Here is a 22,365-nt window from a genome sequence, read left to right on the forward strand (position 1 = left end):
TTACATCGCTTGCTCAACAAAGATATCGATACAACTCAAGCGATAGTAGCAATTGCTCAACACTGGCAACATTTTGAGCAGTGGTCACATTGCGCTCTTATTTACAATTACTTAACATCATGTTGCAAGGTTTGCTGCAAAGGTAAAAATTGCCATTAATTGTTTGTTTTGTGTGTGAAATACTAATGTTAAACATTCTTGCAGAACGTGTGTGTCTGTGTTAAACACAGCACAAACAATGTTTGTGCGCCAGAAGCACGCCTTTGATCGTGCAATTCTTAAGCCGAAAGTGAGGTGCCATTTCCCCAAACCCCGCGAAGTGAAACGAATTAATGTCCACGGTTGGGAAACAAGGATTTCCACGCCGGAGGGACGTCGAGTGCTGATGCGACGCATTCTGAAGGGCAGACACGATCTCTCCCATTAGATTAGGCTAACAACATAACATTTTAATATAATATTATTGTTATTAAAAAGAAACTTCATGTGTTAACCAACTGGTCTTTTGTATGAAGAATATACATACATTAAATTTTTTCTATAATATATTTTGAATATACTTGTAATACGTTTTGGGGCTGGTATTTTTATAGATCTCATTACAACTTTATTAATAATAACAATTTTATATTTTAGAAGTTGTCTGAGTTAACAAAAACTTAAACTAAACAGTTCTTCATGAACAATGTTTGTTTGGTTTGTAGAATATTTCTATGACATAGTTTCACCATAATTCTAATAAGTTTCGGGTTTTTAAGAAAACATTTTGTTGACTGGATCTGCTGGATCTTCCTACTACATTCTACCCCCTATAATATAGTTTCACTATATTATCTACGTTTTGATGTCTTAAACATTTTTGTTGGCTGGATTGCCCAAAAAACCAGGAGCACGATGATATATCTGTTGCACGCTCTTCGACGACTTGGAGTCATCAATGACAAACACATAAGGCACATTGTTGGTAACGGAAGCACCTTGATCCTTGATGAAACCCTGAGGCAAGCACATGTCACCGCCAATAACCAAACACTTGACGTCCGCACAACGCTCGAGTGGCATCGCTGGCAGCAGGTAAAGTGTCTTCGTGTCATAGTCAACAGCGCGCACAACACCTGAGAATAAGCAATAAAGATATTGATTGGAGAGGACAGGAAGATTGGTCTGTAGACTCACCAATGCCAAGGCACTCGATTGTGTGGGTGTCATTCTCGGGCGCTTTGCACAGATAAACCATGTTGACTTCTGCACCAGCAATGAGTTCTTCCCGTGTATGCTCATCGGATGTGAGCTGCAGAAATTGCAGCTCATCCAACGATATTTTCAGCGGCTGGCACTCGGTCAAATGCTTGGCATTCCCACGGAGCGTAGCGCTGAGCCGCGCCAGAATATTGGAATAGCGCATATCTTTGGCACTCATGCGCCAGGCCTTGTTTTGGCCTTTCTCATGCTGCTGCTTTGGCACAACACTTTCCAGTTTGTGCATTGTATACTTGGGCAGCGGGAGACTCAGCTTGAATGCATCGTCCACATAGATGGTTGGCACAACTTGCCAAAGAGTTGCGCTGTCTAGCGACACATCAAAGTTGTTAATGGGCCGACGACTGGAGATTTGCACCAGTGATGTGGGTTTCACAGCGTCCACAAGCAGCGCCATCAGTTCGACACCAAAGCCCTTATTGTAGCCCATGGTGTTGATCAACCAAAGCATGTCCTTGTAACGTTCCTGCTGTTGACAATACGAGAGCAAAGACTTGACAGCATGTGCATATTGCTCGGCACACATGACCACATTCACATGGCCCACCACGAACGCCTTGTCCGGCTGCCGATTGAGAAAGAATCCAGGTCCCAGCAGCGGGGCATCGACAACGCTGCAAGAAACAGTTTGTGGCACAAACATTTCGGGTTGTCCAATATCCAAATCCAGCAGTAAGATGCTGCCAAACTGCGGCAGATGTCGATTTAACAGATAGCGTAACAGCGTGGATTTCCCCACGCCCTTGCCTCCAGTTATCATGACGCGACTATGTGGCACAAACTTCAGTTTCGTCCACACTCTCGGCACCAGCAAGCCCTTCTCCTGATCATCGGCACGCTGCAAAAGGCAATTTAGCAGATATTCGCTAGCGTAATGTGGTCGATTGGTGGCATTGATGAGCGGAAACACATTCTCCGCCATGTGTGTGGCAAAGTTGTTGAGCATCTTTTGTGCTCCGCTATTCCTTTGCAGTAGCACAATTGCATCGCGTCGCCTGTCAAAATTGCTGAGAATATTTTCAAGCTGAGCCCGCGAAAAGCTCTCTTCCAGCGCGTTGTTGTAGTTAAAGGGATCTTTGGGCACCTTTTTGTTGGGCAACGGCGAAATGACAATCCAATTGAAGCCCTTGGGTGAGTAAATTGTCAACGGTTCCAGTTGGGGTGCTTCGTAGCCGTTAATTGATATCCGACCACTAAGCAGTGTAACTATCACGGTGCCATACCATTCCATGTCCTGCTTGAGCACTGCGAGCACCTTGTTCGTTTTCAAACTGTTCTCGACAATGCTCAACTCGGGCAACGGTTCCGCTTCTGCCTTTGGCTGGGCATAAAAGTGTGCTGCAGGATTGGGGGAGAGACCAGACTGGGTATCACCCGATTCTTCGCCATTAAGTGCTGTGTCCTCTTGTTCAAAAGTATCGTCAAGTGCTTCGGCATCTACGGAACTATCCTCATCACTTCCCAATTCTGAATTTGACGGACCATCTGCACGCAAATTCTCCTTATTTTCGACCTGATCAGATTCGAGCTCTTCGGCACTGTCTACGAGACTCTCTTGATCATCCTCGTCACCATCGTCAGTTTCCTGTTCCTCGTCTTCGTTTTCACCCATGGAATATTCCCCCCGTTAGTCGATCAGATTCGTCCTTCTCGGCACTGTCTACGGGACTCTCTTGATCATCCTCGTCACCATCGTCAGTTTCCTCTTCCTCGTCTTCGCTTTCATCCATGGAATCGTTGGCTTCCTCTTCGGACTCTTGGTATTCTGGCACGGCTCTAACCTCCACAACAGTGGCATTAGCTAGTTTCTCAAATCCCCCATTCGTGAAATCATCATCAGTATCATTATTATCATCATCCTCCTCTTCAGAATCCTTATCCTCGGGATCTTTCTTCTCAATATCCTTAATAACTTCGGGAGCTCTAAAGAAATTCTTGTTCATCTTCCATGTGTCTTCTTCGTCTGATGCATCGTAGAAGTTTGCTATAAAAGAAATTAAATTGCAAAGGTAACTTAACTAATATACAAGAAATGTTTTAAAACTTACCAAGATAACGTTGCAGAACTTCTTGGGGACATTCTTCAATTTGTTTATTTGATTGTTGAAGTTTGATTCTTTTGCCATTGCAATTCTCTTGGCATGACTTTCTTTGACGCTTTTCAACCTTTTTTGACTGATCCTTTGCTTGATTTGTTGTTTGGCATACTTGTTAAAACTTCCTTACGAAAACTTTCTTAATAATGAATAACGAGTTTTTAATTTTTTTATTTTCCTTATAATTCAACGCCTTCTGATTTGTGTAACTTTTCACTTAAGGACTGTAGTTAGAGCATTTTGCAATACTAGCATTTATTTATATAGGATTCATATATTTATTTTAAAAACAAACACATCCCTGACCCAATATAACACATATTGGCCATGCGATCAGAAACCGGCATATGGCTGCAACACTACAAAAAATATACTAAAATATACCACTTTAATAAATACCAGCTGGCTGTACTTTGTAACGTATAGTTTTGTATTTTGTTAAAATTCCCCCTGTATTATGTTCATTAAAACTTCTTTTATCTTTAATATGATATTCTGCTAAGACAATATGGTCATGCTTTAATATGACTTAAGTAATTGATACAAGTAAAAAGACATATTAAGGAAATAATTATCGATAGACGATATTTAAGGTACAAGTCACAGTTTTGGGAAATCACAGTTCTATGCTAACGAAAAACCTTTGTGCTTGAACTAAGATTATTTTAATTACATTATAGACCATAAATATTTCTTAAACTTTTATTTTGATTTCAAATCCCTTGGTAGGGACTACCCATCTCTATAGATTGCTTAAACTGCATATATGTATCTATACTTTTGCATTAAGAATAGCTTAATTTAGTGAAACTATATTGCAAACTTGCAATTAGAACTTTTAATATTAGATAATATATGTTAAACGAAAAAATATTGACATATTATAATGATATATTTTTGGAAAATCATGTATTTTTGGAAAACTTGTCCCATCACCATTTTAGTGTAGCCAAATTCTTGGTAACTGCGGAAGTGGTATTTCGAAAAAATGTAGTATATTTAGATATTCGACTTGCGGTCACGCTGCGCACGAAGGCGTTGGTTGTTCATCTACCAAGAAAATTCATCGTCATTTTGCATGAGAAAAAAAAAACGTCGAATTTTTAATTGTAATACATTTTATACGAAACGAATAACGGTAGCCGCATAAGAATCAACATATTTGTGCCATTTTGTAAGCATATTAAGTGTCGAATTCGTACTGAGTGTTCCCAAAATACAAAAAAATATAATTAATTGTAAGTGAGAAAAAGTTGAAAGAGCAGTGAAAAAATTCCACACACACACATACAGCTACGCGCACACAGCTATGCAATCGAACTCACAGACAACATACATGCATATAAATGTATGTATGTATGTGTATACATAAATGCGAGTGGATGATGATGTTTTTGGAATAAACGCACGAAGAGTTGGTGGCGGGCGAGGAAACAGACCTATGACGCGACCATTGGACTATCTCGAAACGTACACATTCGTACATATAATTAAAGAAAAGTAAATACTCTTAAAATGTGTCTGTACATTTGGGAGTAATGGGAAATCTACCAATACGAATACCAGCGCATGAAATCACGGGCTTTCGAATACATACATACAAATGTACAGACATACATACGAATGGATGTATATGTATGTAGACATGCAAATGTATCATGTGTTGAAAAATTTAAGACAGTTAGCAAATTATTGCAGTTAAACTTACGTACACACAGATACAAATACTATATACAGAAACTGGCCAAAAAAGAACCCCTCCCCCCACCAACGACGGGCGATTGTCAAAAACGCCTCATGCGGCAGTTGGGTGATGCTTCTTCTTTTCTATAGATCGTCAGCAGCAGCACCACCAACAACAACAAACGAGAGAGCCATTCAAAGTGTATGACTCAAGTGTGTGTATGTGAGAGAATGAGAGATTGTGTGGTGACTGTGTGTGTGTGTGTGTGTGTATGGCTTTTTTCACATTGATATTTTTCAACCAGCTCGCGCAGTTTTCGCAAATAAATTAAACAGAACGCAACGCAACGAACGCATCGTCGACGTCGCCGTTGCATCTCTGCTCTGCTCTTCTTCTGCCCACTTCCAGAACCTCCAATGACGACGATTCGCAAGAAATTGGTAATTGTCGGCGATGGTGCCTGCGGTAAAACTTGCCTTCTGATCGTCTTTAGCAAAGACCAATTCCCTGAGGTCTATGTGCCGACCGTCTTCGAGAATTATGTTGCCGATATCGAAGTCGATGGCAAGCAGGTAAGTCAATAACACGAATAATCGATCATCTGATCACATTGATTTGTGCATTGTATATTTTCATTTTTCATATTCACAACTAGCATCCCACTCTCTCCTCCACATCACACCCCGTTTCTCATTCTCTCCCTCGCTCTCCAGTGCAAGTTGTGAGTCAATATCAATTGTCGGAAGGCAATACTTGAGTCCCCACCCTCTCTTCCACACCCGTCCATTCTCATTCCTTGCACACATAACGAAACACCGACACACTTACACACAATCATAAGTAGCCCTGGTACGCACGAATATACACAGACAGGGCCTAGTACTACTACTAATACATGTACTTGTACTTGTATAGCAAGCTCTCTTCCTTCCGTTTCTTGCTGTGCTCGTCTTATACAAGCCCGTTGCGCACATACACTTTTGCGTGCTCTCTCGCTCTTACCCGCTCGCGCTGTCTCTCCTACCTCCCCGTATCCCCTTCCAATCGTGTACCTGTGCTCTCACACGTTTGGAGCTCTCGCTCTCAATTGTAATAAAAATACAACAACAACAACAAAAATGTATGCCATTTTTGATTTGCATTAAGTCATGTTTTGTGTATTTTTGTTTTTGTGGTTATTTTGCAAAATGTTTCGTTTCTAATAATTTTCAATAAGTTTTTCGGCATAAACAATTTGCGCAGCACACAATTATAAATATGCCCGCGGTTGTGTTTGGATAGCGCTTACATATGATGCACATACATATAAACATACATACATACGTAATGTAAATATAAAACTTTTCGTAGATGTGTGTATCTGTGTGTGTGTGTGTTTGTGTTTGTATCGTTCACGTCATTGCTACGTATTGTGGTGTCTGATTAATACATTCGGCATTTCCGCCAAGTTCCTTTGCTATCTTTGCAACTCGAAGTTGACTCTCGTCTCGTCTGCTCTGACTTCGTCTTTGTGATGAACAACGCTTTTGTGTGCTACACATAATTGCAAACTTAACGGGCGTTATCACTCCATTCACATACACATACACACACACACAGATACACCCAGACAGTTACATCTTTATATGCAACAATCAATCTGTTTGTAATGGCGTGATTGGTGTGATTCTGTTATTGAATCTTTCAATATATATAATTGTCATTTTACAGGTGGAGTTGGCCTTATGGGATACAGCTGGTCAAGAGGATTACGACAGACTGCGACCACTGAGTTATCCCGACACTGATGTTATACTTATGTGTTTCTCAGTGGATTCACCCGATTCACTAGAAAATATTCCCGAAAAATGGACGCCAGAGGTAAGCATGAAAAACATAAATTCCATTCAACATCTTAACCGACATTTCAATTTGCACACAGGTCAAACATTTTTGTCCCAATGTTCCAATCATTTTGGTAGGCAATAAAAAAGATTTGCGAAATGATCCCAACACAATTCGGGTAAGCAATAATGTAATATAATTCTGGAGAGCGTTTATTAATTTTTTTGTTTTGTACATCTCTAGGATCTGGCAAAGATGAAGCAGGAGCCGGTGAAGCCGCAGGAGGGACGCGCCATGGCTGAGAAGATTAATGCCTTTGCCTATTTGGAATGCTCGGCCAAGTCGAAGGAGGGTGTGCGAGAGGTATTTGAGACAGCAACTAGGGCTGCACTGCAAGTTAAAAAACGGAAGAAGACCAGATGCCTTTTGCTCTAAAAGAGCAAATATCAAAAAAAAAAAAAAATCTATTTACATAACAACAACAACAAACAAACAACAACCACAACAAAACAACACACACACACAACTTTTACAAGAATAACAAGAAGAATGGAAGTAAGCACTGCAATACCAGAGATGATAACATGTGGAATCCGGCAACTTAAAGCAACTTTCAAACAAAACATCATCATCAAGAACAACAACAACCAACAACTATTGATGAACACAAGAGTAAGAACAGCAACAACAACATCATGAAGCAGAAGAAGGAAAACCGGGCAAATTGTCAAATGCGGATTTGATTTTATATACAGTCTAGAGTAGTTATTAACCGAAGTAAAACAACAATAATAAATATTGCATTATTATTATTATTATTATTTGTAAAACGTAACGGCGTCAAATCAGTCAACACAACAACATCAACAAGAACAAAAACAACTACAAATATACATACTTACTCGTATATATACAATCTATACGTATATATACACACTTATATATGTATGCATACTATGTCCTATATCATCGTATCCGTTGATTATTTGAGATTAAAAGCCAACTAAAATATCTACTACGTTTCTCAGTGTGCATCTGTGTGCATGCGTGCTTGTGTGTGTGTGTGTGCATGCGTATGTGTGTGTGTTGATGAGTGATGATGGATGCAGTTATTCATTTTTTTCGAAAGTCTTAAGGCAAACAATTTATGATAAACGGACTAAAACAAATACTGAAGAAAACAAACAAAAAAATAAGAGTTCATAAACATACCAATTACAATTTTTTGACTCATATATATACATACATACATATATATATAAAAATTCAAACAGAGACCGCCAATAAACCTAAACAAAATGCAGCAAAAGAATAAGAATGATGAATATTATAAATATGTACTTTGCAAAACAATACAACAAAATATAGACACAAATGATGAAAATGTTTATAACGTAAGCCACAAGAAAGATGCATTCAATTTTCATGTGCAAACAAACAAAAAAAAGCAAGTTCGAGTTTTTAATATTTGTATTTTGCATTAAATTAAACAAAACAAAACCAACACACAAGATAAATGAGCGTATTTTATGATTTTATAAAATACTAAAATATATATATGGATTATATACCTATATATAAATAATATATATATATACAGTACATATTATGTGTATGTCTCTTTTTGTATTTTGTACCGTCAAATCGTGTAATTCTCACACAAAAACTCAAAAAAAAGAAAGAAAATGCGCCGTTTTCTACAAATGGTATATATACATATGCATACACATACATACATATATTAATATATATACATACATACGTGTATAAGCGATATGCATATGTATGTATATATATATAAACTATTTTCTACAGTTACTATTACTACACAACTTATAAAAAACAACAAACGACAAATGAAAACGCGTCGAAAGTAATTGTAAATTTGTGCATTCAAAGTTTTGCTTCCTATACAATAAAACAACAACAAACACATTTACCAGATTACCAAAATTAGAATTATATATGCGTATATGTATGTATATGTATACATATACATATATAAACCAAAAAAAACAAAAATTCATTTCTTTTCAAAATTACAAAAAAATGGAATATTTTACTAAATAAATAAAAAATAAAAAAAAACTATAAAAATCGAAAATCTGTGTGTCCTTATTGCTTCTTTAAAGATTTTGTTATTTTACTAATACGAATTTACAAAGACGACTGGAAGAATTATTTTTCTGAAATAAAAAGTCCTTTTGCTTAACGGGGTTTCAAAAATTTTTATTGAGGGTCTTTTTTTTGTGTTTATTTTATTTGTTTTACATTTAAAATGTACGAATCAAATAGATCAATTGATCACTCGCAGCGATCTAAATTGAATTCCCAAAAAAAGAAAACAATGCAAGTTGGGTTCGCTCTGCTCCAAGCTTGTTTCTTCTACTAGTTGCTAGTATCGTGTTATTGTTTAATGGGAAATACATATCTCGTATGTGATAATATTTAACATAGATAAATTTTTTTTGTGTGTGTTTTTCTTTTTGGAAAGCTTGCTTTCATTTACCCGCATTTAATTAACTGACAAAAAAATAATTAAACATTAAATTACAAATACTTTCGATTTGTAATTTTACATAGCTCGATTTTGTTTGATTTTTCATTTTGTGTTGATTTGTTTAAAATAATTTCAGTTTTGGTGATAAGTTCTTGTAACAATTTCGAATTGTTTTTTATAACAAATAGTATTTGACTGTGCAGTTAACATTGATGAGAGGAACTCACGGTGATGATTAGAGAACGTCATGGAAGTTAAAAAGTAATTAACAAAACAGAGAACAGTTTTTTAAACTAATCGTAATAATGATATAATAAATAAACTTAAGCGTTAACACTTGAAACATTTTTGTGTTTCTTTTCGTTTTCCATAAAACTTAAACAACAAATGCAAAACGTATGTGAATAGTTTTTGTGTGTGTTTTTTTTTTTCAATCACATTTGAAAATTTCAATTCAGTGGATTTTTGGATTCTTCTATTTGCGCTTTTTGTGCATTTATAATCGATCCCTTGGATCGATCGTTTCGTTTTAATATACATATGTTTTTCATTTAGTATACATACGTTTTAAATTCAACATTTATTCGATTAATTAATGTGTGCGCCCTTTCGTAATATATTGAATAATCGTAATCATAATAATAATAATACATGCACATAATACATAATTCTCATCATTTCACACTTCTTATTTACTTGGCTTGTGTTTCGATTTGTTTCGTTTCGTTTCTTTTCAGTTTTGTTTATTGGACAGTTTTTTGCGACTTAAAGCTCGTTCTATCTCTGTTTTTAACTTGACCATTTCGTTATAATAATATAGCCTGATCTATGACTTGTTGGCTTTGCTAGGATTCAGTTTTGTTTTTTTTTTGTATCGCTTCGTATTGTTTCCGATTCAACATTATTGTTTTTTAGACCCTTCGTCACATTTGGGAAAGTGAAAAGGGTCTATTAGCGTATATATATATATAGATATATATTTATGTCGTTTCAACATTCCTTTAATTTAAATGCATATATCATTTTCTTTTTTTTTTTTTTGTTTTGCTTGCCAATTTGTCTGTTAGGAATCAACATTCTTATGATTAACGCTCTACATATGTTATGTGCATTTCTAATATGTATCATTTGGATTGGTGCTTAAATATATTGATATATATATATATGAATATTTCTATATATATATTATCTCATCTCTTGTCATTGTCTCATTATCATCTGTCTTATCCTTCCACTCAACAATACAAATACAAGTGGCATAGTTAACAAACAAAATGTAAAAACAAAATATATATAAACAAAAAACAAAACTATCGAACGTTTTGACAAATGTCGATTAGTTAGTTGGCCATTTAATTTCGGCCATAACAATTACATACATAAATTCTTTTTGCGTTTTTTTTTCTTTTCGTTTGTCGAAAAATAATGATTAGACTTGGTAGTACATTTATATGATGATTGTTTTTGCTATATAAACGAGTATATAGCTAAATAAATATATAGTTTAACGCATTGATTATTATTGCACTTGTTTTTCTTTGTGTTGCACTTGCGAACCGAAGAGTTTTCGAATATTTTTGTTTTTTTCTGTGAGAGCTTTGTTCGTCTCGTTTGCATTGGCTGTCTTTTAGTTCAAGTTACGTCTACGCCTAAAGACCAAAGCGAATATGGAGCGAATGCGCCACCATCGACTGCGATGACGTGTGTGAATCTTTTCTGAATTGTTATCCGTGCCCAGCGCTTTCTGCATCTCCTTTCGCCGTATCTCGCGCACTAGCGTATAGAACGCTTCATCGATGTAGTGACGCAGTGCCGCTGAGGTTTCGAAGAACGGACAACCAAATTGATTGGCTAAATTTTTGCCCTCTTCGGTTGTGACACGACGCTGAGATTCCAGATCCACTTTGTTGGCAATCAGGACGAGCGGTATATCCTCGGAGAGGCGAACACGTGTGATCAGTTTGCGATATTCGGATGCCTCTTGAAAGCTATGACGATCCGTTACCGAATAGCAAATGATGAAACCTTCGCCACAGCGCATGTATTGGTCCCGCATGGCCGTGAACTCAACCTGGCCAGCAGTGTCGAGTATGTCCAGCAGTGCGGCCTCATTGTCAATTACCGCCTGTTGCTGATACGAGTCCTCTGTGCGTGCGAACGAACGGGCATGATGTACAACACAGACAGAAAAGGAGGCAACGTAACGAAAAGTTCAGGGATGTAATCGAAGGTTATCGACAAATTTGAAACTCACCGATTGTGGGGTCATGGTAGTCCAAGAAACTGTGACTGACGAACTGCAGGGTAACAGCTGTTGTATGTGTGCGTGTGTGCGTGCGTGCGCGTGTGTGTGTTTTGGTTTGTGTACACGCAAAGTTAGCCGAGCGAACGCACGAAGCATATACCGGAGACGACAGACGACGACGACAACATGAGGGGGTGGCATGGGTTAGTGGGCCGTAAAACAAAGCGTAAAAGAAATTGAGATAATTTATTGATTTTTCGCAGTCCCCAATCAAAATGCGCAGTGATAAAAAGAAACAGAAACTTTCGTTAATCTGATTTTTGTTGCATTACTTACCCGATTTGCCGACACCGCCATCCCCAAGTATGACAATCTTATACACTCTGAGGCCACCACGCATATTCTGTGGCGCCGTTGGTGGTTTATTTAATAATCCCGTATTATTGCCATTTTCTTTGCGCTCATTCGGCATCTGCATCGAGTCCGTATCGGCGGCACTTGTGCAACTTTTCAATTTGGTTGATTTACGCAGAGCGGCGCAGCCAATCGACATGTCACCGGCCATTGCTGCTGACTAAGGATGCGCCCTAAAAGGCGTGGCTAATTGATCTGCCGCTCTGCCGTCGCCGCTGTCTCTGTTTCTGCCCACCGCCGCCGACGATTTGTCTGGGTCGTCTTCGCGACCAAAACACTGTGTGGCCCAGGCCCAAAACTGTTGAAATTGTTAAACTGATGCTGTTGGTCACATTTTGCAATTTGTTGCCACTTACCACAATGTTGCACTTGGCCCGGATCCTTCAACGGGGTTTGTGTTGACTTTAATTCCAATCGTATCTATACATAATTTGTGCTGGGTTGTTTTTCCCTCGTTCCGTTCTTGTTGCTGTTGTTGTTGTAATTTTTATGGTAGTAAACTCAAATCAGTGTGGCCGGCGTCGTTCACTTGCGAAGCACAAAATACCAAAATGTAACTAAGGTCAGTGCTGACATGAATCGGTTCCTGTTAAATTTAACAACGGCAGTTTAAATTTAAAATGAAATATTTTTTAATAATAATAATTTATAATTTATTGTATTTAACAATTCGAATGTAAATATGCCTTTTGTCTATAACTGAATACAACAAAAATAAGCATGAAGGCATACCTTAAGTTCAACAAGACCCTTATTTTATCTTAACAGAGCTATGTTAAACATTGTTTGTGTTTTCACTGATTCGCCTCCAACGCATCCGCCATCTTAAGGAAATCCAAAAATGAATGTCTAATAAATGGTCGCTTTAGATTGTCATAAAATCATTCCAATACATCCGTGTAAATAATGAATTTTTAAAAGCAACAATTGAGGCTGCTGCCGTGTGTTTGTACCAAAAGTATATTTCCCGCTATTTAAAGTTAAGCGAAACATTAAAGCTCTTCCATTAACAGATGTGGGCGGCAAGTGTTGGCAGCTCTGTAGTTTTCCCGTCAAATCAAGTTTTTGAGGAGCAATTGGGGATTTTGTTTTAAATGGCTCAAATAAATCTTTAAAATACGGAAGTTCTAACTTTATTTGTAGCAATTTTAAATAAAATTGTTGTTTTCCTTATTATTAAACAATAGTATATGAAAATGACCATTTTTTTAGCTTTTGTTCATCTTAAAGCTGGCAGCACTAACAGCATCGTCGCCTGTTGTTCGCTCGGTTCTGTTCGGATTCAGTTTTAGTTGCGAACGGTGATCGCGGTTGAACTGTTCGCGGTCGGTTTCAAGCATTTCGAAAAGTCGAAACAAAAAAAATTGGAAAAGAAACATACAGTGGTTTTTTAAATTCATACTTGTACAGCAAAGACATTGGCATTAAGATAAAAGTAGCATAATGTCGGGCGATGTGCAGCCGCGAAAGCGCAAGGATAAGCGCAAAAAACGTGGTAAGTGAAACAACTTATTGGATCTGCAGGATCTTCAAACACTACAAAAAGAGAATACAAAAACACACACTCGTAGCTAGAAAAAAAAAAACGTTTCTGTTTCTTTTATTAGCATAAATAATATTGTCGAGCGCCTTTAAAAATAACTTTGCCCTATTATATAAAATTATACATTGCTCTTTGCTGTTTTGTCGCTATGCGTGTGCCGCCGCTGAGAAAAAGTATACCTAAATACACTATATACTACAGACATACATACATACCTACACATATTTTTCATTTTATGATTTCTATACGTTGTCATGCTACTGGGACACGCGCTACAATAAAATCTATTGAAATATTTTCAATGGGCTAAAGAAGTTTTTGCGGTGCTCGCTCATATGTTTCAATATTATCTTATAGTATCTCCGAAATATCAGCTCGTGTTTATTTAAAGACCTGTGCGATAAAGATGAAACGTTTATTTATCTGCTTTATCTGCCGTTGCAACGTAAACAAATACCGGTAGATTTGTAGCTCCTTTCTTTCTCTTTCTCTCTCTGTCTGAGAGAGATCATCACGCTCTTTGCAATTGTTGCCTTCTTGATGACAGCAGTCTATGCTACATAGTTTAGCTTCATGAAAAATTTGCAAAGCAAATCGAGTTGCAAGTTGACAAGTTGAATTTATGAATTTATTATCATTGCATTCAATGATCAAAATAATGTACACAAAGTCAAGACACTTCCGTGACCAGACATTTATTACACCCACCAGAGTTTGGACACCGCACACACACACATACACACATACTTATGCACACACAGATACTCACACGCACAATAGTAGTGCATACATACATGCATACATACAAAAATACTATGCACAGATTTTTCGTTTCTTTTATTTTTATTTATTCTTTCGGGTTTCTTTTCTGTCTTTTTTTTGTTTTTGGCCATCTGCCCAAGCGCATGACTCTGCGCGTTCTTTGTTTTGCATCAACACCAACAACTTATGCATACACACACACACACACACACATATGTACACACACACAAGCACACACCTACATCTGTTATCTCTCTCTTGTACATTCACTCTTCAATATCAGCTGCTGTGTTTGATAACGAGTGTAACTAACTTTCTGTGTAGATGATCGCAAATCCGAGGGGGACATAAGCGTCTTGCGGCAGTCAAGTTTCCAAGGTAGCAACTTATAGTATTTGTTGTCATCCCCCCTCACTTTACCTCCCGATAAAAATATGCATTTGATGCAATTATTCAATTTAGTAAATTACTAAATGCAGTTTGCTTGTATTAACCGCTTGCTATCTGAGTTTGTTTTTAATTTATCGTTAACTAAGCTGTTGTCACAAATACCTTTGCAGAGAGTAACACAATTTTGTAAGGCAGTGTGTACCATAACTTCTTAAAAATAAAAGTAAATCCGTCTGCCCGTCTGGACGTGACTTTCTTCGTTAATAACTTTGCCAGTTATAAAGCTAATTTCATGAAAGTAATGTAATTTATTATTAAGAGTACTTTTTATCTGGTAATTAGCCTGATCGGACTGCTATAACACTGTTAATTTGTTACTCTGCGAGGGTATTTAAACTGCGGCTTATCTAGTTACAAATTTCTCTGTTCGTGTATTAATAAGCATTTTTACAACGCTCACAGAAGACGACGATACAGCTTCTCATGGAGTTCACATCACAAAGATGGGAAACGATGATGTACACCTGCACGTGCAACATTCACACGGCACTGGAGGTCATTGGTGTGCCAAGATCATTTTCTTCTCGTTGATGGCTGTGCTACTGGGACTCGTGGGCTTGATTATATTGGAGAATCGGGGTTTAGAGGATGGTAAGTAAAGTGAATTTAAATCAGATAACCTATAATGCTCATAAATGTTCGATTACAGTGGACACGCCGTTGTCGGAATCTCGCTACTCTAACTACTTCGATGGCTGGGTGGAGGAGCATCGTCAGGATGAACATGATGCACATGGTTCACCTGAAGCGGCCTTAGATGATCATGATGATGAACATGACGATGATCATGACGATGAACACGACGAGGAATATGAAGCGCATTCTGTTGAAGAGGAGGCTGAAGAAGAACACGAAGCCGATGATGAAGAAGAGGAGGAAGAAGAGGAGGATAACAATGCTGCTGAAAACGTAACTGCTGAGGAGGAAGAGCAGGAAGAAGAAGAGGTGAGAATTGAAACCCATTAAACAACAATCGTATTTAAAGCTTATGTTTTAGGATGAAGAAGAGCCTGAGGAATCCTTGGAACCAGCGCCATCTGCAGCCGATGATGAGGAGCAGGATGAAGATGAGGATGAAGATGAAGATAATGCCGATGACGAGATTGAGGAGTCAATTGAGCCTCCCCGTCTCGCAATCTAAAGCTCAAAGCGCTTGGGAAACAGCTGAGGAAGATGATGAAGTAGATGGCGAAGACGAAGAGGATGCCGATGAAGAGGACGAGGAGGAAGAAGAGCCAGCTATTTCGCAATCTCAGCCACAAACCACAGCTGAAGTGGACGATGATGATGACAATGATAATGACGATGATGATTTTGAGGAGGAAGCCGATGAAGAGGACAACGAGGAGCCGGAAGAATCTCTTGAACCTGCAGCTCAAAGCGCTGTCGATGAGGCCGACGATGATGATGACTTTGAGCAGGTTAGTTCACAGAACAAAAGTTAAAATGCTTTACTAAAGAGTGCTCGACTACGATACTCTGGCAGCGGACATACAATTGAAAGTAGTAAGCTTATTCCAAATGTCCGTACAGTATATATGTATAGATTGATTACCAAACTAGATATTATTACATTTTTCTCAAGGCTTTGCATTTTTTTATCAGCGCAATGATTAGCTCCAAGAGTCTGTTAGATTTTCACATTTATACATGAGGACACACGAGTACAGACAAATAAAGAAGAATATATACACTTTATAGAGTCGTAGATGCTTTCTTCTGCCTATCAGATTTTCAACTAATAAAAGTTTTATTTCTTAGGATGACAACGATGAGGATGATTTCGAATCTCTTGATCAGGATGTGGATGACGAGGCTGAGCAACGTCAAACAGCTGTCAATGCCAAAGCTAAGCAAGACAATGAGCCAGAGCAAGAACCAGAAGAAGAGGCAGCTACCACATCATCTTGGCTGGGTTCCCGTAAGTATCCTTAAGATTTAATCAGATGCCACAGAACGGTTAAAAGAATCAGGTTAATTCAAGCTCCAAAAAAATATTTATATATACATATTACAATTTTAAAAGTTAGAAAAAAAGAATTGTACAAGAAAGTGCAAAAAAGTGAAAGAAATATTTAAAAATTATAGTAAAGTTTATGTTACGTTTCGTTGACTAAAATGAAAACTCAAATTTTCCAGTTGCCGTTAAATTTGGCGTTGGCATTGCACTTGCCCTTGTCTCACGCCTTGTATTGATAAGGAATAATCCGAATACAAGTGAGTTTTCAATGCTGCTCAGCCAAATTCTAACCAAAATCAATAATGCTCTCTGCTTACCCAAGAACTTGTAATGTTCTAAATAACACGCCTCAATAAAAAAAAGCATCTAAAAAATATCTAAAAACAAAAACGTACTCGATGTAAAGTGAATTTCCGTTAAGTGTTGTCAATCAACTAACTTTCAAAATTAACCCAATCCTCACATTATCGATAAACGCTTATCGATTTTTGTGCTTTTCTATTCGATTCGGAGATTTGAACCAAAATTTTGCACTTTCTTTTTAATTTGAATTGATGTCACAGTTTAAGTCTAATATATAATATAATTGTTGTTTTACTTCTCACTTTATTATTATTATGATTATTATTATTACTATTATTGTAGTCACAGCTTTGTTAAAACGTTTGCGCCAATATCTATGTATGTCAATTTGTCGTATGGCTTCTTGTTCTTGTTGCCTGCCAAGTGTATTTGCTTACTAATCTCTGTCACCAACCAAACATAGACGAGGTACAGCCGCCCACACCGGAGGCCAACATGAGACGACGACTGACCATAGCGACCGCTGAGGAAAATATACCCGATGATGTCGAGGAGCTGCCCCCGCTAGATGACGGTTGACAAACTATTCTATTCTATAACTATGCTGAACTTCGGATTAGTTCGAAGTTAATTCCAAATAATTTCAAGTTCAACTTGCAAATATTTGGAATGTCTTCTAATTTCAGTTTAATGCTTTATTAATTGTGAATAACTTATTTCCCAAAAAAAAAGAGGAATATTCCGAGGAGGAGATAGAAATCGAGGAGGAAATCGAGGTGGAGATCAGCGATGTGGATGAGAGCGATGATAATTTGGCAATCAATGCAGGCTATGTGCCAGAGACATTCGAGCAATTGAGTGCCATGTACAGATCAAAAGCAGAACCAAAGGTTGAAGCCAAAATTGCTCCCCAACCTGTCACAAGGATTGCACCTAAACCTGAACCTAAGCCTGAACCTGAGCCGGAACCGGAACCGGAACTAGTACCAGCACACGAAGACGAACCTGAGACGGATCCTGATATACATGGACCTACGGATATTTATGTGGAGTACGAGGATGGCGATATTGAGGATTACGAGCACGATGATAGCGATGAGGAGGAAATCACCGATGAGGAAGAGGACGAAATATCGGATGTGGATGATGCTGAGCTGATGAGTCGACTGGAGGCGAAATATGGCCGTTTACCGGCCAAGGAATACGAAAGCGATCCAGACTCGGATGATCCGTCCTGGACACGTAATTACTAAATGTACAATTTACACAACCACAACGACATCTCGAACTGAAACAAAAACCCTATCATCAATCATAACTCTCTTTCGTATTATAATTCTATTCTAAATGTATATCCGATATCATGGCATACGTTACACCTACTCTAAGAAATTACGTTAATCTGCATAGTAAGTCATAGTTGTAGTTAAAGTAAACAATATGCTAATCTTTACTTATAAGCTGGAGCCTTTTAACCGTTCAAACTGGGTGTCTTTAAACTGTAAACTTCTATAAGTGACACCTTATAAACACTTATAATACTTTTCCCCTTATTAGAAATAAAACCCAAGCAACCAAAGGCCGAAGAAAATGCCGGTGGTGATGATCTGTTCGAGCAAGAACTGCGCAAGGCAAATGCCGAAATGATCAATGAGGTGAGTTCTGGTTTGTCTTTGATTCAAACACATTTATCTTCTATAATATGTAATTTCTTTCCTAAACTTTAAGCTCAACAATCACTAGAAAAAAAAAACATAAAAAGTCAACTTTTTTCATAGCTTTAATTAATGTTTGCTTAATAAGTTCATGTGCTTAGTTCTTAAGTAATTATTAACAAATACCCTTCAGAGTTTTAATAACTTAATTAGCTGAAAAATTAGTTAATTTACTTACGTACTTATGAATTGGCAGATTTTGAAGTTATTCCTTTTTAAAAACATTCTTGCTAGTTGGTTTTGAGGTTTCTCATGTGCTGTTGCAAGTAGCAAACTAGACACACCCACTTGTTGCTTGCAACATCTGAAACCGAATCGATTAGTAACTTTGTTTTTATTTTATTTTCAATTTTTGAGAAATTCCTAGGATTCCTAATGTGTTTACTTTAAAAGCTACCCAAATTGGGTTTACTATTGAGTATCATTTAATTTATTGCTCTAATAAAACTTGCTTGCGTCTTTTGCTAATCCTCGTTCTCTGTTTGCATGCTGCTCTAACTCGAATCATCACGCTCCCGATCTAACCATAGAATCCTGCCAAAGTTTTGGGCGCATTTAATAAGCTCACACACACATACGCACACGAGCCGTTGGCTCATTTGAATCGGGCGCAGGCGCTGGAGCAGCTGGCAGAGAAGCAGCATAGCAATCTATTGCTTCACGAGGCCATCGAATCCTACAAACGCTATCTGGCCTTCGACGGTCTGATTGCCAATGAGCGAGAGTTTCGATCAGCCGGTGAACGTTGCATAGAGCACTTGAGATTTCTGGGTGAGTTGTGGGCCATTTTAATATACATACATGACTAGCTTTGATATTAAAGTTGTCTATTGACCAGATAATTGAGGTTTTAATGACGTATTTAGTAATCAAATGAGTATTTTGTAATTTCATTATAAAAATAATCCAATTTGTTTTCGCTCATATGATATTTTTATAACAGAATGTCAACTATTACAAATTTATGAGAAGAAAAATGGAAAATGTTTTTGAACTTTCTTCATTTCTTAGAGTTTGGAAATATAAATAAATATAAATAAAGACAAAATGGCTGATCAATTATTTATTTATTTATTTATTATTAATTGTAACTTAAAAGGCAATGATACATGATTTTTATTAGATGTTTAGTTTTTATTTTACTTTTATGATGTTATTTTTTTTAATGAACTCTTTACGAGATTATTATTATTGTTATTTATATTTAATTTAACTAAGAAAAATAGTAATTATTTTTTTAGTTTTTATTATGAAAAAATATGAGTTTGTGGTATGCTAGGTTTTTTATTATAAATTTGTATTTTCATGAAATTTTTTAATGTAAATTGAAATGAAGTAATTATATACATTTTTTTCTTTACTTAAATTGAGTTTCTTATAAGAAAATATTTTGATTTTAGTAAATTCATAATTTTTATTTGTCTTCCCAAATATATTTTAATTAGTTTCCATTCTTTTCACCAGGTTATCTGCAGCAGACGGTGGCCATCCATGAACTGCTCATCGAGCGCTATCCGGCGGAATCTGTGCTGCGAAATGAGCTCTCGCTCAGTTATTTGATGGCCAATAAGTGGGTGTGTTGAGTGGCAGATTTGCTGAGTTGAAAGTTATCTAACTCAGTTCTCTTTGCAGTTACGTTAAACTGCAGCAGGTGGCAGCTGAAACTTTGCAACGTTGGCCTAAAGATGCAGTTGCTCAGCTGCACTTTGGCTTAGCCATCAAGCAGCTCAGTGGCGACTATGCGCGAGCTTTGCCTTATTTGCAGTATGCCATCGATTCACAGGAAGCTGGCACACAGGAGCCTTACTTCTATGTGGTCCTGGGCGAGACACTGCAGCGTCTGGGACGAAATAAGGAAGCTTTGAAGCTGCATCAACGTGGTGCGGACAAACAATTCTTTGCCAGCGTCTATCAGCGTTCGCTGTACAACGAGCCAGGTCTGAGAGCTCAACCCTTTTGGCAGCCCGCTGAGACGGGTTATGCCTCGCAATTGGAGCAACTGCAGCAGAGCTGGCGTGTCATCCGGAAGGAGGCATTATCCTTGCTTAATGCACGCAGAAACTTTCAACCAGAGGCGGAACAATTGCGTCACACAGGCAACTGGCAGCAGTTTGAATTGTTTGCCCAGGGCAAGAGACAACACAGCAACTGTCAGCGCGCTCCTTTGACCTGTGCGCTGCTCGACAAGCTGCCTGCATCCAGTGGCTGTCTGCGTGGCCAGGTCAAGTTCAGCGCCATGCAGGCTCAGACTCACGTCTGGCCACATTGCGGACCCACCAACTGCAGACTGCGCGCCCATCTCACGCTCGTGGCGCCGGAGCCACAGCTGACCAGCTTGCGCGTGGCCGAACAGCAGCGGTGAGTAAGAAAGGCAGAGACAACTGCTTAGATAAAAATTGTATAATTCATTTTTAGCTATACAAATTTTTTTCTTGAGGATTAAGCTCAAGATGGTTTGGTTTTGAATGCTTTTAAAGATTATTTTGCAAGCTTATTGTAAAATATAAATAGAATATTTAGTATATAGTTTAAAATACATAGTATAAAGTAGTTATAGTATATAGTATATAGTATATATAATTATCTATGGGATAGCATCGTTTCTATACCGTAGGAAGTAGAAGAAGAGTCTTTTATAGTTATCAAACATTTGCTTTTCCATGTAAATCTCATATTTTCAACAATTTAGTAAATTTCACTTCGATTGAGTTTTTTAGTAGTACATAAATAAGTAATTTTTCGCGGATAATTAAAATTGTGTTTATTAAAAATAATTTATATAATATGAGAAAAAACATACAACGAACATACAACATACAACATATTTTGTTGTTAATCACAATGGTCGCAATTCTAAAGAATTATTTGTTAACACCAAATTCAAAAGCAACCAACCAATATGTGTTTCTTTATAGTATTCAAATATACTACATACTATATATTTGTATACTATTAAACTTTGATTTATATTCTCTTCCCTCTCATACATCAAGTAAAGAAAGAATATTCTTTTCTCCATCAACAGCACTTGGCGTGAGGGCGAACTCTTCATATTCGACGACAGCTTCGAGCACGAGGTCTGGCACAATGGAACACAGCTGCGTCTGGTGCTCATCCTGGACCTTTGGCATCCCGATCTGAGTGAAGTGCAACGTCGCAGCCTGTCCCCAATTTAAATCTAGATTTCATAGTTTCCAGTCCAGCCAATTCATAATGTTCTTTTTTGTCATTTTGTTAATTGATTCACATAGAAACAAAGTCACAATAATTTATTTGTAACTCTCTTAACAGTTAAGTTGCGATATGAATGCGTGTTTAGTTTGTAATGGAAATGTTAATCTTAAGTCTATGATTATGAATAATGACTATTGTTGCTGGGTTGGCAGCCCCCTCTTGCTGCTGTATTCAAACTATTTTGTAAATACAGTCATTTTTTCAATTTGGAGAATTTAACGAAGAGTCTTTAATACACTTTTTATTTATTTTTAAAAATAATGAGAATTGATTTAGTAATGATAAATGGAATAAATTCAATTTTCTAAATATATTGACTATTTGAATTTCTGATTTATTTAATTTATGGAAATAATTATAAAAACTTTTTATAAA

General features: G+C 37.3%; 5 protein-coding genes across 6 annotated transcripts; 3 read left to right on the forward strand and 2 right to left on the reverse strand.

Moving 5' to 3' along the window:
- Window positions 1-33: 33 nt before the first annotated feature.
- On the forward strand, window positions 34-493 carry LOC132788796 (large ribosomal subunit protein bL34m). Its single transcript, XM_060796382.1, has 2 exons — window positions 34-142; window positions 205-493. Exons 1-2 carry the CDS (start codon window positions 120-122, stop codon window positions 425-427), a joined length of 246 nt encoding a protein of 81 aa, XP_060652365.1. The 5' UTR covers window positions 34-119; the 3' UTR covers window positions 428-493.
- A 130-nt stretch (window positions 494-623) lies between these two features.
- On the reverse strand, window positions 624-3,018 carry LOC132791153 (polynucleotide 5'-hydroxyl-kinase NOL9). Its single transcript, XM_060799972.1, has 2 exons — window positions 1,177-3,018; window positions 624-1,115 (listed from the first exon to the last, which is right to left on the reverse strand). Exons 1-2 carry the CDS (start codon window positions 2,870-2,872, stop codon window positions 850-852), a joined length of 1,962 nt encoding a protein of 653 aa, XP_060655955.1. The 5' UTR covers window positions 2,873-3,018; the 3' UTR covers window positions 624-849.
- A 1,362-nt stretch (window positions 3,019-4,380) lies between these two features.
- Window positions 4,381-7,377, forward strand: LOC132792931 (ras-like GTP-binding protein Rho1). 2 transcript variants are annotated; one of them, XM_060802471.1, is made up of 5 exons: window positions 4,381-4,530; window positions 5,449-5,612; window positions 6,751-6,900; window positions 6,962-7,042; window positions 7,108-7,377. In XM_060802471.1, the coding sequence occupies exons 2-5, from the start codon at window positions 5,457-5,459 to the stop codon at window positions 7,297-7,299; spliced, it is 579 nt and encodes a 192-aa protein (XP_060658454.1). In that variant the 5' UTR covers window positions 4,381-4,530; window positions 5,449-5,456; the 3' UTR covers window positions 7,300-7,377. The 2 variants fall into 2 exon arrangements, with proteins under 2 accessions (XP_060658454.1, XP_060658453.1); XM_060802470.1 differs by having other exon boundaries at window positions 4,382-4,594.
- A 2,843-nt stretch (window positions 7,378-10,220) lies between these two features.
- LOC132792930 (GTP-binding protein Rit2) lies at window positions 10,221-12,530 on the reverse strand. The gene is made up of 4 exons (XM_060802469.1): window positions 12,380-12,530; window positions 11,946-12,321; window positions 11,619-11,675; window positions 10,221-11,509 (listed from the first exon to the last, which is right to left on the reverse strand). Exons 2-4 carry the CDS (start codon window positions 12,172-12,174, stop codon window positions 10,992-10,994), a joined length of 804 nt encoding a protein of 267 aa, XP_060658452.1. The 5' UTR covers window positions 12,175-12,321; window positions 12,380-12,530; the 3' UTR covers window positions 10,221-10,991.
- Window positions 12,531-13,307: 777 nt separating this feature from the next.
- Window positions 13,308-22,204, forward strand: LOC132792932 (aspartyl/asparaginyl beta-hydroxylase). The gene is given in 15 exon segments (XM_060802472.1): window positions 13,308-13,518; window positions 14,653-14,706; window positions 15,181-15,369; window positions 15,428-15,723; window positions 15,776-15,907; window positions 15,909-16,199; window positions 16,540-16,699; window positions 16,918-16,995; window positions 17,505-17,615; window positions 17,774-18,283; window positions 18,599-18,696; window positions 19,287-19,527; window positions 20,221-20,326; window positions 20,389-21,114; window positions 21,782-22,204. Coding segments are annotated over 15 exon segments (3,195 nt in total). The 5' UTR covers window positions 13,308-13,466; the 3' UTR covers window positions 21,933-22,204.
- The last annotated feature ends 161 nt before the right edge of the window (window positions 22,205-22,365 follow it).

Source organism: Drosophila nasuta, chromosome 3 (assembly GCF_023558535.2).
Source record: "Drosophila nasuta strain 15112-1781.00 chromosome 3, ASM2355853v1, whole genome shotgun sequence".
Classification (NCBI taxonomy): domain Eukaryota; kingdom Metazoa; phylum Arthropoda; class Insecta; order Diptera; family Drosophilidae; genus Drosophila; species Drosophila nasuta.

Bases quoted from the DNA above. Each gene is read 5' to 3' on its own strand.
- LOC132788796 (XM_060796382.1), top strand. From the start codon at position 120: ATGTTGCAAGGTTTGCTGCAAAG. The intron at 143-204 runs GTAAAAATTGCC...ACATTCTTGCAG, and splicing joins TTGCAAGGTTTGCTGCAAAG to AACGTGTGTGTCTGTGTTAA.
- LOC132791153 (XM_060799972.1), bottom strand. From the start codon at position 2,872: ATGGGTGAAAACGAAGACGAGGAACAGGAAACTGACGATGGTGACGAG. The intron at 1,116-1,176 runs GTGAGTCTACAG...GCTTATTCTCAG, and splicing joins AATCGAGTGCCTTGGCATTG to GTGTTGTGCGCGCTGTTGAC.
- LOC132792931 (XM_060802471.1), top strand. From the start codon at position 5,457: ATGACGACGATTCGCAAGAAATTGGTAATTGTCGGCGATGGTGCCTGC. The intron at 5,613-6,750 runs GTAAGTCAATAA...GTCATTTTACAG, and splicing joins TCGAAGTCGATGGCAAGCAG to GTGGAGTTGGCCTTATGGGA. The intron at 7,043-7,107 runs GTAAGCAATAAT...GTACATCTCTAG, and splicing joins ATGATCCCAACACAATTCGG to GATCTGGCAAAGATGAAGCA.
- LOC132792930 (XM_060802469.1), bottom strand. From the start codon at position 12,174: ATGGCCGGTGACATGTCGATTGGCTGCGCCGCTCTGCGTAAATCAACC. The intron at 11,676-11,945 runs GTAAGTAATGCA...CACATACAACAG, and splicing joins TGGCGGTGTCGGCAAATCGG to CTGTTACCCTGCAGTTCGTC. The intron at 11,510-11,618 runs GTGAGTTTCAAA...TCGCACGCACAG, and splicing joins CTACCATGACCCCACAATCG to AGGACTCGTATCAGCAACAG.